The sequence below is a fragment of the Schistocerca cancellata genome, chromosome 11 (assembly GCF_023864275.1).
Source record: "Schistocerca cancellata isolate TAMUIC-IGC-003103 chromosome 11, iqSchCanc2.1, whole genome shotgun sequence".
Lineage (NCBI taxonomy): Eukaryota > Metazoa > Arthropoda > Insecta > Orthoptera > Acrididae > Schistocerca > Schistocerca cancellata.
Genome location: NC_064636.1, coordinates 152,234,000 through 152,251,419, shown reverse-complemented (window position 1 = coordinate 152,251,419; position 17,420 = coordinate 152,234,000). Strand labels below are relative to the sequence as shown.

Here is a 17,420-nt window from a genome sequence, read left to right as displayed (position 1 = left end):
TACAGAACTTGGAATGGCTCTTTGTCAATAGCAGGTAAAAAGAAGGCTTCTATTAAATGTTCAAAGAAACCAGTCAGCACCTCTTAATTTACCATACAGGTGATACAGTAATAAAATAATTTACTTTTTCAGAATTTCTGGTAAGTATTAAAAGTGTGAAGACCTATTCAATTAGTATTTGCTTTACCAATAACCTGTAGTACAAGCACACGTAGAAGCAGGTAATTATGGGAGTAAAGAGTTATGTTAAAATTAAAGATACTGACTGGTATTACTTGCGCACAGAACATTGTAGTTGCTGTACAGTTAATGCTGTAAGTGGTGTACCCAATGTGATTCCTGGAGGACAGAATATTCTGTTATCCTATGGGAGTGCACTGATACCACACCTATTGAAAGTAAGTTTTGCTGTGGAATAGTTTTATCAGATGTCTGTACCAGAAAACAAATCTCCACTGTGACACCCTTATGTTCTCAGTATGCTATTAGCTATTTATTACAGGAATACTCTAAACATGGAGGAGGGAGGGAGAGAGAGAATGTTACTCTCTTTCCAGATACTGTTCTATTTCTTCAAACCAATTCTGAATTCCTCAGGTTTTGCATATTATTTATTGTACATTGTCCAGCAATACTTCTGTTGTTACCGGATAGTTTGTAATTTGGCACTACCTTTGTGCCACTGGTATTGGCTAGTGTACTTTTGCAGATAAGAAACTCTGTGGTACTAGAATGTCCTGTCAGTATAGAAAAAATTCAGACAATATGGAACTTTTTACACTAAATTTGCAATATAATGACACCCTTGTCTCACACAGATTGTAGCAGCCATTGGGGTGCCTGTCTGGCCGGCTTCTGCAGCTTTCAGTTTCAGGTTTGGTTTTTGCTTGGGCCCTATACTGACAACCAGTCATCCAGTGACAGACACCATCTCAAAGACTGGAAACAAGATTCACAGAAATAAAATTCCATGGTTATAATTCATAGTGCTCCGAGTTACCACCTGCCAATATAAACAAACTTCAGTTTTAAACTGAAGGTGAAATATGTCATATGTATTCAAACCACTACCACATTATTCTTCAAGCTTCTCGCATTATGGCTGTGTGATGTCTGCTGCTGCTGACTTCTGGAGCTGTAACAGGAACAAATAGCTTTGAGTTACCATTTGGCAGTTTACTCTTAAGGACTGTAACTGTACCTTCATTTTAAGTGAAAGGTGAAATTTCCCACACATGTATCCAAACCACTAGTACCTTATTCTTCAAGTTTCCCATTTTATAACTGTGACATCTGCTGCTGGTGGCGGTTTTCTGGAGCTATAACTGGAACAAAGTTCTGTGTGTTACTGACTGCCAAACTACATTACACACTTTAAATGTACCTGCATTTTAAGTGGAAATTGAATTTCCCACACATGTATCCAAACCACTAGTACCTTATTCTTCAAGTTTCCCATTTTATAACTGTGTGACATCTGCTGCTGGTGACTGACTTCTGGAGCTATAACTGGAACAAAGTTCTGTGTGTTACTGACTGCCAAACTACATTACACACTTCAAATGTACCTGCATTTTAAGTGGAAGTTGAATTTCCCACACATGTATCCAAACCACTAGTAAATTATTCTTCAAGTTTCCCATTTTATAACTGTGACATCTGCTGCTGGTGGCGGTTTTCTGGAGCTATAACTGGAACAAAGTTCTGTGTGTTACTGACTGCCAAACTACATTACACACTTTAAATGTACCTGCATTTTAAGTGGAAATTGAATTTCCCACACATGTATCCAAACCACTAGTACCTTATTCTTCATGTTTCCCATTTTATAACTGTGTGACATCTGCTGCTGGTGACTGACTTCTGGAGCTATAACTGGAACAAAGTTCTGTGTGTTACTGACTGCCAAACTACATTACACACTTTAAATGTACCTGCATTTTAAGTGGAAATTGAATTTCCCACACATGTATCCAAACCACTAGTACCTTATTCTTCAAGTTTCCCATTTTATAACTGTGTGACATCTGCTGCTGGTGACTGACTTTTGGAGCTGTAACAGGAACAAAGAGCTTTGAGTTACAATTTGCCAGTTTGCTCTTAAGGACTGTAACTGTAGCTTCATTTTAAGTGAAAGGTGAAATTTGCCAAATGTGTATCCAAACCACTAGTACCTTATAACTGGAACAAAGTGCTCTGACTTACTGACTGACAATATACATTAAACACTTCAACACAAAACCACTAGTACTCTTAATGTAGCATAACAAATATATGCTATGCCCTACAGTTATATCTCCATTTTAAGGGAGAGATCAAATCTGCCAAATATGTACCCAAACTAGAATTACCTTACTGTTATAATATCCCAAGAATTAAACGGAGACTCATCTGCTGGTGTTGGTGTGCCTCTCGAATCCACTACTGAAACAAACATCTAAGATAAGAAAAGCATATTTTGGGACCAGTAATCTCTCATTAAATACAATAAATAACACGTACCCTGTAACAGGAAATTCAGGAGTTAGTACTGTTCATATTTAGAAATATAAGTTTCTCAACTTTGGACGCCTTCAGCCGTGTTCGCCTTTCATTTATAATGATACCAGTTTTAGAAAATATTCTTTCGCACGGCACAGAAGTGGCCACTATATTGAATTTTTCCCTCACCACTTTAGCAATATTTGGGAAAATATATTGATTTTCACGCCACCATGCCAGTGGATCCTCACTTCTACTAATAACTGGGCTGTCCATGTACCTTTGTACTTCCACAATAGCAACTGACTGAGGGTGCCCTGGGGCTGTGTTGATTTTACAATTGCATCATAGACACCCCATACTGACAAGGGATAAGTGGTGGTTGAAGTTGACATAGTTTCATGGCTCTGGCCTGTGTTTGTCAGTCTTCTGTCACCCATCTTTTCCGCTACTAGTTCAATAAGCTGTTTCTTTGCATTATCTGCTGCAACTCGGCTTTCAAACACAAGAGATTTAAAGCGTGGATCTAGTAGAGTGGCTACTCCTATAAATTTGCTCATCTCTACATTGTGGAAATGGACCTTCAGGCCTGTTGTTAATTCTTCAATGATAGTCCTTGTCACACTGTTAAATGGCCTTTTCAAAAGTTCTGCACACACTGATAATAATCCTCTTGTCAGAACAATAACCTTAAAATTGGAATAAGTTCAATATAACACAAACAGTACAATATCTCAGAAATGATTATGCCATAATACCACAGCTAACATTTTAGCAAGAAAAAAGCTGCTTAACTTACTTGGCTGCCAGTAGGATATGACTCAGCACTAAGCTGTGTTGAAACCTGTGCAAATGGCTTCAACACAGAGCAGAGTTCTGAGCAGATGTTCCATTCCTCGTCTGTCAGTTGTTGAAAATCAACTGTGAATAGTACAAGTGAAGTCTTCACAGCATCTTTAATTTCAACTATTCGCTCCAACATACACAGAGTAGAGTTCCACCTTGTTGGCACCTCCTGCACCAGTTTTTTAACATGACCTGCCCCATTATTTTGTTGGTATGTCAGCAGTCTTTCTGTTGCCTTGCAGCTTCTCTTGAAGAATGCTACAATAGTTTTGACTTTCTGCTGAATTGACACAAAATGTTTTAGTGCATTCTGCACAATAAGATTTAGTGTATGTGCATAGCACCCAAAGTGTTTCCACCATAAAACGGCGGACACTGCATTTTTAATATTTGGTGCATTATCCGTCACAACCAGCAAAACTTTGTCTGTCAGCCTGAAGTTATCTGTCATGCCTATTAGAGATGCCGACAGATTCGCAGCAGTATGTGTATCAGACAATTGGGAACATCCTAACAACACCGATTGCAAGGTGAAATCTTCAGACACAAAATGCCCTGTCACCGCCATGTAACCTTCATTTGCTGCCGATGTCCAACAATCTGTGGTCAAACAAACTGTCTTCGCAGCTGACAGTTTGTCTACCACTTTCTCCTTTGCTGCTGTGTATGCTGCTTGCAGCATTACATCTGAAATATGCTTCCTGCTTGGTAACTCATAACCAGGATTAAGGGCCCACACAAAACCCCGAATCTTCGACTGAAAATGGTTGGAAGTCTTTAGTGAACAGCTGAAGAAGTTGCCCATCTATCTTCTTTTTCTGATTCACTCCGATCCTTTTGGAGAGGTACGATGTCATAGAACTTTGAACACCTTGCTGCATTGAGGGGGCTGGAGCAGCTCGCTCCTCTTCCACACTACTGGTGCCAAGGATCACCTCTACAGGAAGGGTTTCACCTACAGAAAAATAGGTTTCATATCAGCATAAGCACAATAGAAATGATGCCATATTTTTGGTGATATACATTACATTGTTTGCGTACAGTATTCTACATGGTACTTGCAGCTTGAATATTTACTTCATACAAGTTGACAATTGACTCAGTTTTAGTAATGACTATAGCTTCAAGTTTCTTCTTTAATCCTAGCAACACCAACACATTTTCATTTTCAATAATGTGTATTGGGAGGAAGGGACAGTACTGTATTTCCACCCTAAAAAATATCTTAATTGTTGTTGACATATCATATTTTAAACAAATACTGATGTATAAGTAGGGCCCTGAACTTCAAAATATTCAATATGACTGTCACTGTGGAAAGTCACATGTACTATTAATGTGTCAAATTTTTGGGTTAAGTTTCACCACAAAATTTAAAACATTTATGGAATTCAGTTGAAGACTCCATTAAAAACAATTATCCTTTTCAAAATTTTAAAATATGAAACAGTATCTAATTCCCTCCCCCCCCCCCCCCCCCCCCCCCCCCCGGCATCGTCAGGGTAAATGATACAGAGGAATGAGCACTGATACAATCCGATTAGTTACTAATAATTGCGAGACGACAGTTCATATATCACATAGTGGCATTTTATTAGCACTATCGTTATTACACCTGTAACAATAACTTCGAATTAAATAATTAAGTATTCCGGCACCATATGCAACATAATTTAAAGTTTGAAAATGTCAAGGCAAACAGGTGCGGTGGTATCGACAGCTTAAGTAGTCACGACAAATGAAAACTTGCGTGTAAAAATGCACAAAGCACCACACTGTATAGCATGCTCTTATCTTAAAAAAAATTAATAAAATAAAAAAATAAATGATTATGCATGCACTGAAATAACCGTAATTGCAATAAATATATTTTTTTCATTACTCACCCAAATCTAGCTCCGAAGGTCTTTGTGAAGAGAAATTCACAATTAAATGTGATTTCTGGAGATGATTCTTTAAATTCGTCGTCGTCGATTTGTACGATAATTTCTTACCGCACAAAGTACATTTCGCAAACTCTCGATCAAGAATTTCGAAATATGACCACAGTTTGCTTGTCCTCGACCTCTTCATGTTGGCAACTATTGGTAGTAATAGCAACAACACAAAGAAAAACAAGAACGCGGAACAAAAGTCAATACCCTCTAACGCAACCAAAGGCCGGAAAGAGAGTGACACCTGTTCCGGAACACCATGAATTGCAGAGAAATGAGACAATAGATTCCCGTTATTTGCCATCCCCTCTCCCCGATGGCCCATAGCAGTACGAAAATATTTGTGCGCTCCAGTTACTACCCTCTCTGGAAATATCACCGGGATCTACGACCTTTAACTGAAGTCACCGAGTCAGGAACGTCTAGACACACAGTTATTCCGTTACCAACTTCCAGGTTATCTGTGGTTGTTGTTGTTGTTGTTGTGGTCTTCAGTCCTGAGACTGGTTTGATGCAGCTCTCCATTCTTCTCTATCCTGTGCAAGCTTCTTCATCTCCCAGTATCTACTGCAACCTACATCCTTCTGAATCTGCTTAGTGTATTCATCTCTTGGTCTCCCTCTACGATTTTTACCCTCCACACTGCCCTCCAATGCTAAATTTGTGATCCCTTGATGCCTCAAAACATGTCCTACCAAACGATCCCTTCTTCTAGTCAAGTTGTGCCACAAACTTCTCTTCTCCCCAATCCTATTCAATACCTCCTCATTAGTTACGTGATCTACCCACCTATCTTCAGCATTCTTCTGTAGCACCACATTTCGAAAGCTTCTATTCTCTTCTTGTCCAAACTAGTTATCGTCCATGTTTCACTTCCATACATGGCTACACTCCATACAAATACTTTCAGAAACGACTTCCTGACACTTAAATCTATACTCGATGTTATCAAATTCCTCTTCTTGAGAAACGCTTTCCTTGCCATTGCCAGTCTACATTTTATATCCTCTCTACTTCGACCATCATTGGTTATTTTACTCCCTAAATAGCAAAACTCCTTTACTACTTCAAGTGTCTCATTTCCTAATCTAATTCCCTCAGCATCACCTGACTTAATTTGACTACATTCCATTATCCTCGTTTTGCTTTTGTTGATGTTCATCTTGTATCCTCCTTTCAAGACACTGTCCATTCCGTTCAACTGCTCTTCCAACTCCTTTGCTGTCTCTGACAGAATTACAATGTCATCGGCGAACCTCAAAGTTTTTACTTCTTCTCCATGAATTTTAATACCTACTCCGAATTTTTCTTTTGTTTCCTTTACTGCTTGCTCAATATACAGATTGAATAACATCGGGGAGAGGCTACAACCCTGTCTTACTCCTTTCCCAACCACTGCTTCCCTTTCATGCCCCTCGACTCTTATAACTACCATCTGGTTTCTGTACAAACTGTAAATAGCCTTTCGCTCCCTGTATTTTACCCCTGCCACCTTCTGAATTTGAAAGAGAGTATTCCAGTTAACATTGTCAAAAGCTTTCTCTAAGTCTACAAATGCTAGAAACGTAGGTTTGCCTTTTCTTAATCTTTCTTCTAAGATAAGTCGTAAGGTCAGTATTGCCTCACGTGTTCCAACATTTCTACGGAATCCAAACTGATCTTCCCCGAGGTCGGCTTCTACCAGTTTTTCCATTCGTCTGTAAAGAATTCGCGTTAGTATTTTGCAGCTGTGACTTATTAAACTGATAGTTCGGTAATTTTCACATCTGTCAACACCTGCTTTCTTTGGGATTGGAATTATTATATTCTTCTTGAAGTCTGAGGGTATTTCGCCTGTCTCATACATCGTGCTCACCAGATGGTAGAGTTTTTTCATAACTGGCTCTCCCGAGGCCATCAGTAGTTCAAATGGAATGTTGTCTACTCCCGGGGCCTTGTTTCAACTCAGGTCTTTCAGTGCTCTGTCAAACTCTTCACGCAGTATCTTATCTCCCATTTCGACTTCATCTACATCCTCTTCCATTTCCATAATATTGTCCTCAAGTACATCGCCCTTGTATAAACCCTCTATATACTCCTTCCACCTTTCTGCCTTCCCTTCTTTGCTTAGAACTGAGTTGCCATCTGAGCTCTTGATATTCATACAAGTGGTTCTCTTCTCTCCAAAGGTCTCTTTAATTTTCCTGTAGGCAGTATCTATCTTACCCCTAGTGAGACAAGCCTCTATGTCCTTACATTTGTCCTCTAGCCATCCCTGCTTAGCCATATTGCACTTCCTGTCGATATGATTTTTGAGACGTTTGTATTCCTTTTTGCCTGCTTCATTTACTGCATTTTTATATTTTCTCCTTTCATCAATTAAATTCAATATTTCTTCTGTTACCCAAGGATTTCTATTAGTCCTCGTCTTTTTACCTACTTGATCCTCTGCTGCCTTCACTACTTCATCCCTCAGAGCTACCCATTCTTCTTCTACTGTATTTCTTTCCCCCATTCCTGTCAATTGTTCCCTTATGCTCTCCCTGAAACTCTCTACAACCTCTGGTTCTTTCAGTTTATCCAGGTCCCATCTCCTTAAATTCCCACCTTTTTGCACTTTCTTCAGTTTCAGTCTGCAGTTCATAACCAATAGATTGTGGTCAGAACCCACATCTGCCCCAGGAAATGTCTTACAATTTAAAACCTGGTTCCTAAATCTCTGTCTTACCATTATATAATCTATCTGACACCTTTTAGTATCTCCAGGATTCTTCCAGGTATACAACCTTCTTTTATGATTCTTGAACCAAGTGTTGGCTATGATAAAGTTATGCTCTGTGCAAAATTCTACAAGGCGGCTTCCTCTTTCATTCCTTCCCCCCAATCCATATTCACCTACTATGTTTCCTTCTCTCCCTTTTCCTACTGACGAATTCCAGTCACCCATGACTATTAAATTTTCGTCTCCCTTCACTACCTGAATAATTTCTTTTATCTCGTCATACATTTCATCTATTTCTTCATCATCTGCAGAGGTAGTTGGCATATAAACTTGTACTACTGTAGTAGGCATGGGCTTTGTGTCTATCTTGGCCACAATAATGCGTTCACTATGGTGTTTGTAGTAGCTAACCCGCACTCCTATTTTTTTATTCATTATTAAACCTACTCCTGCGTTACCCCTACTTGATTTTGTATTTATAACCCTGTAATTACCTGACCACAAGTCTTGTTCCTCCTGCCACCAAACTCCACTCATTCCCACTATATCTAACTTTAACCTATCCATTTCCCTTTTTAAATTTTCTAACCTACCTGCCCGATTAAGGGATCTGACATTCCACGCTCCGATCCGTAGAATGCCAGTTTTCTTTCTCCTGATAACGACGTCCTCCTGAGTAGTCCCCCGCCCGGATATCCGAATGGGGGACTATTTTACCTCCGGAATATTTTACCCAAGAGGACGCCATCATCATTTAATCATACAGTAGAGCTGCATGTCCTCGGGAAAAATTACGGCTGTAGTTTCCCCTTGCTTTCAGCCGTTCGCAGTACCAGCACAGCAAGGCCGTTTTGGTTAATGTTACAAGGCCAGATCAGTCAATCATCCAGACTGTTGCCCCTGCAACTACTGGAAAGGCTGCTGCCCCTCTTCAGGAACCACATGTTTGTCTGGCCTCTCAACAGATACCCCTCCGTTGTGGTTGCACCTACGGTACGGCCATCTGTATCGCTGAGGCACGCAAACCTCCCCACCAACGACAAGGTCCATGGTTCATGGGGGGGGGGGGGTTATCTGTGGTGGTAGCCCGATAACTGCCAGAGAACTAGAACTGCGAGCCAATGACGATAACTGCCAGAGAACTAGAACTGCGAGCCAATGACGATAACTGCCAGAGGAGAATACCGATCTCTGACAGTTATTTCCATAGTCGCTCGAATTCCTTAGTAACTCTCCTTGTACTACCCGTCCAAGCTAAATTAACACGTAAGGCGGTGGCTCAAGGGATCGACTGTACTTGTTAATGCCTGTACTGCAGCTCCTATCAGCCACGGCTCGGACATTAACTTTATTTAATTGTTTATGCGAAAAGTAACGAAGGCCCCTAGAAATAGTACACAGTTCTTATCAACAGATGGCGCGCAGTCTCACAGTTATTCCCATGGTCTATAGAACGCCTTCCAAATGCGCAGTACGATCTTCGGTCAACAGATGGCGCGAGGCACTGTTGACACTAAACAGTTATTGAAATAACTGCCAGAATCAGAGGAACGGTTATCGCAGTAACCGTTACTTCTCAGTAACAGGTTATTTCTATCAGTTACGTCTAAAAACCAGCGTGAATCTTGTCGCTCGTGTGGCCAACAGCAGAATTTTACGTCTTTTTCAGTGAGTGTTACGAGATATGTAATTAATAGTTTTTTCTGTATTTTCTATTTGCCTGCATTAGTGTGAAATAGACTTGGTAAATTGAAGGTTTCAGTTTTTATTTGCGTCTCAATAGGAAAAGCGAAGGACAGCTTCGCGTGTAAGCAAACGTTTGTTTACATTCTTAAATTACATTGTTAAATGCGCGGGATCATCAATTAAGTAGTGCACAATACTCAGTATTTACGTTTATTAGTTGCATTTAGACTCGATACATTGAAGATATCAGGTTTTATACATTTTATTAGGTCATTTTTTGCGTGTACGTGAACGTTTGTTTACATTGTAAATACGAGGGTTAATCAGTTTAAGTTAGTGTTGGATGCTTAGTATTCACGCTTATTGGTGTCATTTAGGCTCGTTACTGTTTTTATACAATTTATTAGGAAAAGTGATACTGATGGTGAACTCTAACGCCACTTGCATACGTTTGACTAGCGCAACCTGCGAGCGTTAACAGTTAAGTAGACGTAAAATACGTGGTAAATTAGTGTTACACTAAAATGTCTGAGTAAATCAATGTTACAATAAAACTTCTGAGCCCTTCTTACATACGGTTTAGTTAGCAGAAAGCTAATACTCTCCTCGCCGTCTGCTTATTTTTCTTAGCTTGTTGTGGGCATTAGTGATCGTGTACTGTGAGCCTATGGGTTCCTATAAAGTAGAGCTCGTATTTGTGCTTTTCATTCTGAACTCTTATTGTTAGCTCAAGGTTTTGTTTTGTACCTGCATCTGTCAGTGTACAATACTCAGTATTTACGTTTATTTGTGTCATTTCGACTCGATACATTGAATGTAGCCGTTTTTATAGTTTTATTAGGTTATTTTCGCGTGTACGTAAACGTTTGTTTACACTGTAAATGCGAGGGATAACCAGTAGGTTTGGTTTACCGCTGGTTACTGTTTAACATTTATAAATAACATTCACTATATGGCCCCTAGCAGTATACTGTAGGTCACTGTTTTTTCCTGTAGTATCCACTTGATAGCCCCTAGCAGCAAAATAAGCACCAGATCTAGCTTCTACCATAAATTTTTATTCTTTTTCATTCTTGAGTGTCCTTTCTGCCACCTAGAGTGTACTTGTTAACCTTGTGTGGCAGTAGGTTTCCTTAAGTTTCTTATAGTAAATCACAAATTAACTAGATGGATAGGGACTGTGTCTGTTGTGTGCGGATGCAGGAGTAGTTAGCCACAGTCCAAATGCAGCTGGAAGCTTTGTTGGCCACAGTCAACTGGCTCCAGAGTGCCACCTTGAGGTGCGGTGGGGATGGGGTGCCTGGGGCAGCATTTGCTGTACTAGATGTGTGGGGAGGGGGGCGGGGGAGAGATGTCACAGCTCTCTGTCACTGAGCCGACCTACACTAGTAACATAAAACTGTTTATTTGCTGCCATTAATCATCAGTGAGGAAAGAAGTCAACAAACCTAACTCAAAAACTTCATAAAAAGACGGAAAGCATTACAAAAACACACACATGGAAAAATATCCTAAATGTAAAACCAAAATGAACTCTTAACACTGAAAAGATATCAACAAAAATGTAATAAAGGAGAAATTTTTAAAAAGAAAATCTGAAACTAAATATAATGTGTCATTTCCTATTAATGTGCTCTATTTGTATGTATACAGTCAATTGAATAAAGTTGAAAAAAGGTTCAAGTCATGGCTGTGATACAAATTTTAATTAATTTCTTCAGCTTCTATCATTATTAAAGATAAAGCTGAGACTCGTACACCTCAAGGAAACTTTAAAACCATCAGTTCATGAAATGAAAGAAAATGATCTGTTTTATGCCCAATTGTGCAATAAAATCTCCCAAGAAATGTAAATCCAAGTGTATGAAATATCTTTATTGATTTATGAATATTTCCATACCATAAACAGAGGATCATTTATAATTTTTGTCTGTCTGATGCAGTGTATGCGGTACTTTCACTCCTGTGCACTTCACACGTGTAAAACAGACATCAAGGGACTCCAAACCTCCTGTTTGTGTATTAGTCAGTACAGTATCTTCTCAGAAAAATAACATGAAGAATGACAGAGAGCTTGGATCATTCCCTGGCTGATTGCTGTGTCCTCGGGACAAGTCTTCAAATGTGTGATTAAGTGGACTAAAATGATTCTTTTTGTAGTCAAATTTGTCACCACCCTTTCTTCCTCGGACGGACTATCAATTACATCTTGTAGACACAAGACTACATGTTACACTTGTTGAGGTACATGACTTCAAGACTGTCATGGTCAGAATCTGTGGAGGAGTTACCACTTGTATCAACATCGAATAATTCATCCCCACTGTCATGCTTCATATCTTCATAATTTCTTCCTCAATAGAAGGGAACAACAACAACAACATTTTCAATAGAAGGGCTGAAGATAAAAACATTTGGATCAACAGAGGCGTCCGATCCCACCCGTCAGCTTTGATCCGTGACGTAAGGATGTTGTGGTGTGTGACGTCATGACGGTGCGGAGTTTAGTTTATGTGTGTGTTGTGTTTGTAGCTGTCGTCTTGTTGCAGTTGGAGGTGTCCTCAAGTGGTGTGTGTATGGTCCCGTGTATTATGTGGTGTATTGGGTTGATTTGGTTATCACTGCTTGAAGTGTGCATTTATCGGTCATGACTGTTATAGAAGAACAGAAATTGGTTTCAGTGAGTTAAGAATTAAGTTTGTGTTGTGTTTATGTTATTGTGGTGTCATTTGCTGTTTGTCGAGTGGTAAGTCATTTAATTTAATTTGTGGCTTCTTTTGTTTGGTATGGATATGTCTTCTAAGTTTAATTGGGTTAGGGTTGAGGGGGCGGGGGCTGGTTTGTTTTGGATGTGTTTTTGTTTGTTTGGTGGAGGTGGGGGGATTGGGGTTGCTGACCTAGTATGTAGCGCTGGAACTTTTTTGTGGTAAGTAGCCATTTTTTTTGATCTATTGTTTGCATGTTATGAAGATTGGTGGGGTATTTGTGTGTTGTTGGGTCAGTGTTATTTACTGCATGTGTTGGTGGTTGGGGTGTTTTGTTATCAGCACTTGTGGTTGATTTATGTATCTCAGGGGAAGTACTTTATTTCAATTGTATTTGAGTTATATAGGTCAAGGGAAGTGTCCGATTCCCATTTTTGATGGTCTACATCTACATCTACATTTATACTTCGCAAGCCACCCAACGGTGTGTGGCGGAGGGCACCTTACGTGCCACTGTCATTACCTCCCTTTCCTGTTCCAGTCGCGTATGGTTCGCGGGAAGAACGACTGTCTGAAAGCCTCTGTGCGCGCTCTAATCTCTCTAATTTTACATTCGTGATCTCCTCGGGAGGTATAAGTAGGGGGAAGCAATATATTCGATACCTCATCCAGAAACGCACCCTCTCGAAACCTGGCGAGCAAGCTACACCGCGATGCAGAGCGCCTCTCTTGCAGAGTCTGCCACGTGAGTTTGTTAAACATCTCCGTAACGCTATCACGGTTACCAAATAACCCTGTGACGAAATGCGCCGCTCTTCTTTGGATCTACTCTATCTCCTCCGTAAACCCGATCTGGTGCGGATCCCACACTGATGAGCAATACTCAAGTATAGGTCGAACGAGTGTTTTGTAAGCAACCTCCTTTGTTGATGGACTACATTTTCTAAGGACTCTCCCAATGAATCTCAACCTGGTACCCGCCTTACCAACAATTAATTTTATATGATCATTCCACTTCAAATCGTTCCGCACGCATACTCCCAGATATTTTACAGAAGTAACTGCTACCAGTGTTTGTTCCGCTATCATATAATCATACAATAAAGGATCCTTCTTTCTATGTATTCTCAATACATTACATTTGTCTATGTTAAGGGTCAGTTGCCACTCCCTGCACCAAGTGCCTATCCGCTGCAGATCTTCCTGCATTTCGCTACAATTTTCTAATGCTGCAACCTCTCTGTATACTACAGCATCATCCGCGAAAAGCCGCATGGAACTTCCGACACTATCTACTAGGTCATTTATATATATTGTGAAAAGCAATGGTCGCATAACACTCCCCTGTGGCATGCCAGAGGTTACTTTAACGTCTGTTGACGTCTCTCCGTTGATAACAACATGCTGTTCTGTTTGCTAAAAACTCTTCAATCCAGCCACACAGCTGGTCTGATATTCCGTAGGCTCTTACTTTGTTCATCAGGCGACAGTGTGGAACTGTATCGAACGCCTTCCGGAAGTCAAGAAAAATAGCATCTACCTGGGAGCCTGTATCTAATATTTTCTGGGTCTCATGAACAAATAGAGCGAGTTGGGTCTCACACGATCGCTGTTTCCGGAATCCATGTTGATTCCTACATAGTAGATTCTGAGTTTCCAAAAACGACATGATACTCGAGCAAAAAACATGTTCTAAAATTCTACAACAGATCGACGTCAGAGATATAGGTCTATAGTTTTGCGCATCTGCTCGATGACCCTTCTTGAAGACTGGGACTACCTGTGCTCTTTTCCAATCATTTGGAACCTTCCGTTCCTCTAGAGACTTGCGGTACATGGCTGTTAGAAGGGGGGCAAGTTCTTTCGCGTACTCTGTGTAGAATCGAATTGGTATCCCATCAGGTCCAGTGGACTTTCCTCTGTTGAGTGATTCCAGTTGCTTTTCTATTCCTTGGACACTTATTTCGATGTCAGCCATTTTTTCGTTTGTGTGAGGATTTAGAGAAGGAACTGCAGTGCGGTCTTCCTCTATGAAACAGCTTTGGAAAAAGGTGTTTAGTATTTCAGCTTTACGCTTGTCATCCTCTGTTTCAATGCCATCATCATCCCGGAGTGCCTGGACATGCTGTTTCGAGCCACTTACTGATTTAACGTAAGACCAGAACTTCCTAGGATTTTCTGTCAAGTCGATACCTAGTATTTTACTTTCGAATTCACTAAACGATTCACGCATAGCCCTCCTTACACTAACTTTGACATCGTTTAGCTTCTGTTTGTCTGAGAGGTCTTGGCTGCATTTAAATTTGGAGTGAAGCTCTCTTTGCTTTCGCAGTAATTTCCTAAGTTTGTTGTTGTACCACGGTGGGTTTTTCCCGTCCCTCACAGTTTTACTCGGCACATACCTGTCTAAAATGCATTTTACGGTTGCCTTGAACTTTTTCCATAAACACTCAACATTGTCAGTATCGGAACAGAAATTTTCGTTTTGATCTGTTAGGTAGCCTGAAATCTGCCTTCTATTACTCTTGCTAAACAGATAAACCTTCCTCCCTTTTTTTATATTCCTATTAACTTCCATATTCAGGGATGCTGCAACGGCCTTATGATCACTGATTCCCGGTTCTGCGCTTACAGAGTCGAAAAGTTCGGGTCTGTTTGTTATCAGTAGGTCCAAGATGTTATCTCCACGATTTGGTTCTCTGTTTAATTGCTCGAGGTAATTTTCGGATAGTGCACTCAGTATGTCACTCGATGCTCTGTCCCTACCACCTGTCCTAAACATCTGAGTGTCCCAGTCTATATCTGGTGAATTGAAATCTCCACCTAAGACTATAACATGCTGAGAAAATTTATGTGAAATGTATTCCAAATTTTCTCTCAGTTGTTCTGCCACTAATGCTGCTGAGTCGGGGGGTCGGTAAAAGGAGCCAATTATTAACCTAGCTCGGTTGTTGAGTGTAACCTCCACCCATAATAATTCACAGGAACTATCCACTTCTACTTCACTACAGGATAAACTACTACTAACAGCAACGAACACTCCACTACCGGTTGCATGCAATCTATCCTTTCTAAACACCGTCTGTTCATTTGTAAAAATTTCGGCAGAATTTATCTCTGGCTTCAGCCAGCTTTCTGTACCTATAACGATTTCAGCTTCGGTGCTTTCTATCAGCGCTTGAAGTTCCGGTACTTTACCTATGCAACTTCGACAGTTTACAATTACAATACTGATTGCTGCTTGGTCCCCGCATGTCCTGACTTTGCCCCGCACCTGTTGAGGCTGTTGCCCTTTCTGTACTTGCCCGAGGCCATCTAACCTAAAAAACCACCCAGCCCACGCCACACAACCCCTGCTACCCGTGTAGCCGCTTGTTGCGTGTAGTGGACTCCTGACCTATCCAGCGGAACCCGAAACCCCACCACCCTATGGCGCAAGTCGAGGAATCTGCAGCCCACATGGTCGCAGAACCGTCTCAGCCTCTGATTCAGACCCTCCACTCGGCTCTGTACCAAAGGTCCACAGTCAGTCCTGTCGACGATGCTGCAGATGGTGAGCTCTGCTTTCATCCCACTAGCGAGACTGACAGTCGTCACCAAATCAGATAGCCGCTGGAAGCCAGAGAGGATTTCCTCCGATGCATAGCGACACACATCATTGGTGCCGACATGAGCGACCACCTGCAGATGGGTGCACCCTGTACCCTTCATGGCATCCGGAAGGACCCTTTCCACATCTGGAATGACTCCCCCCGGTATGCACATGGAGTGCACTTTGGTTTTCTTCCCCTCCCTTGCTGCCATATCCCTAAGGGGCACCATTACGCGCCTGACGTTGGAGCTCCCAACTACCAGTAAGCCCACCCTCTGCGACCGCCCGGATCTTGCAGACTGAGGGGCAACCTCTGGAACAGGCCAAGCAGCCATGTCAGGCCGAAGATCAGTATCAGCCTGAGACAGAGCCTGAAACCGGTTCGTCAGACAAACTGGAGAGGCCTTCCGCTCAGCCCTCCGGAATGTCTTTCGCCCCCTGCCACACCTTGAGACGACCTCCCACTCTACCACAGGTGAGGGATCAGCCTCAATGCGGGCAGTATCCCGGGCAACCACAGTCATAGTCCGATCGGGGGATGCGTGGGACGAGCTGGCTGTCCCCGACAAACCCCCATCCGGACCCCCACAGTGATGACCATTGGCAACAGCCTCAAGCTGTGTGACCGAAGCCAACACTGTCTGAAGCTAGGAGCAAAGGGATGCTAACTCAGCCTGCATCCGAACACAGCAGTTGCAGTCCCTATCCATGCTAAAAACTGTTGTGCAAAGAACGTCTGAACTAATCTACAGAGAGCGCAAACAAATCGACACAAAATTTAAACGGTTATTAAAATACAAGATTGCCTAGTAAATGCAGTAATGCTGCCACTTGTGCACTGCTGACACACTGCTCGGTGGCGGAAGGAGACTACGCGATTTTACACTATTCAGGTACTAAAACGCGATGCTACAACTCTCAAATACTATAATACGCCCGAAATTTATGAATTAAACAATGCAAGTACCAAAAACACGCAAAGAAATTAAGAATTAAACTATGTAACAAACGAGTGAGCTAGGAGTATACGACTTGCTGCTGCAGCTGCTTATCCAACGGCGGCAGGGAGCACATGGTATGTATAGTCGCAGTGTTGCAATTTTTCTAGATGTCAATTTTTCTTTTGTGGTATCGGCAATTGTGGTTGAGCTATGTAGATGAAGGGAAGTGACAGATTCCTGTGAATATTGTGAATGTAGTGGAATTGGGGAAATTTTGATTTTTTTTATGTTGTCATTGTGTGTGTGTGTGTGTTTTGTTTTGTTTTGTTTTGTTTGTCCCCACGCAAAAACCCCCAATTTCCCGCGCTGGTCCCGTTACTTTGATTATATTTATGGATTTTGTAATCGTGTTTACATAATGACCTCATAGGCGCCATATTGGAGACATTGTGAATGGTCGTGTCCGGCATATTGGTGACGTCATTGGTCAAAGCATCGGACATTTCTGTAATCCCAAACATTTTTATTCTAATC

General features: G+C 41.3%; 1 protein-coding gene across 1 annotated transcript; it reads right to left on the bottom strand.

Annotated features, from left to right (window-relative positions):
* Positions 1-1,252: 1,252 nt before the first annotated feature.
* Positions 1,253-4,078, bottom strand: LOC126108809 (E3 SUMO-protein ligase ZBED1-like). Its single transcript, XM_049914174.1, has 6 exons — positions 3,281-4,078; positions 2,503-3,170; positions 2,352-2,421; positions 1,805-1,875; positions 1,439-1,503; positions 1,253-1,325 (listed from the first exon to the last, which is right to left on the bottom strand). Exons 1-2 carry the CDS (start codon positions 4,007-4,009, stop codon positions 2,667-2,669), a joined length of 1,233 nt encoding a protein of 410 aa, XP_049770131.1. The 5' UTR covers positions 4,010-4,078; the 3' UTR covers positions 1,253-1,325; positions 1,439-1,503; positions 1,805-1,875; positions 2,352-2,421; positions 2,503-2,666.
* Positions 4,079-17,420: the final 13,342 nt, after the last annotated feature.

Excerpts from the sequence above, each read along its gene's own strand:
- LOC126108809 (XM_049914174.1), bottom strand. The coding sequence starts at position 4,009 with ATGCTGCAAGCAGCATACACAGCAGCAAAGGAGAAAGTGGTAGACAAA. Across the intron at positions 3,171-3,280 it reads CATATCCTACTGGCAGCCAA|GTTATTGTTCTGACAAGAGG; the intron begins GTAAGTTAAGCA and ends TCCAATTTTAAG.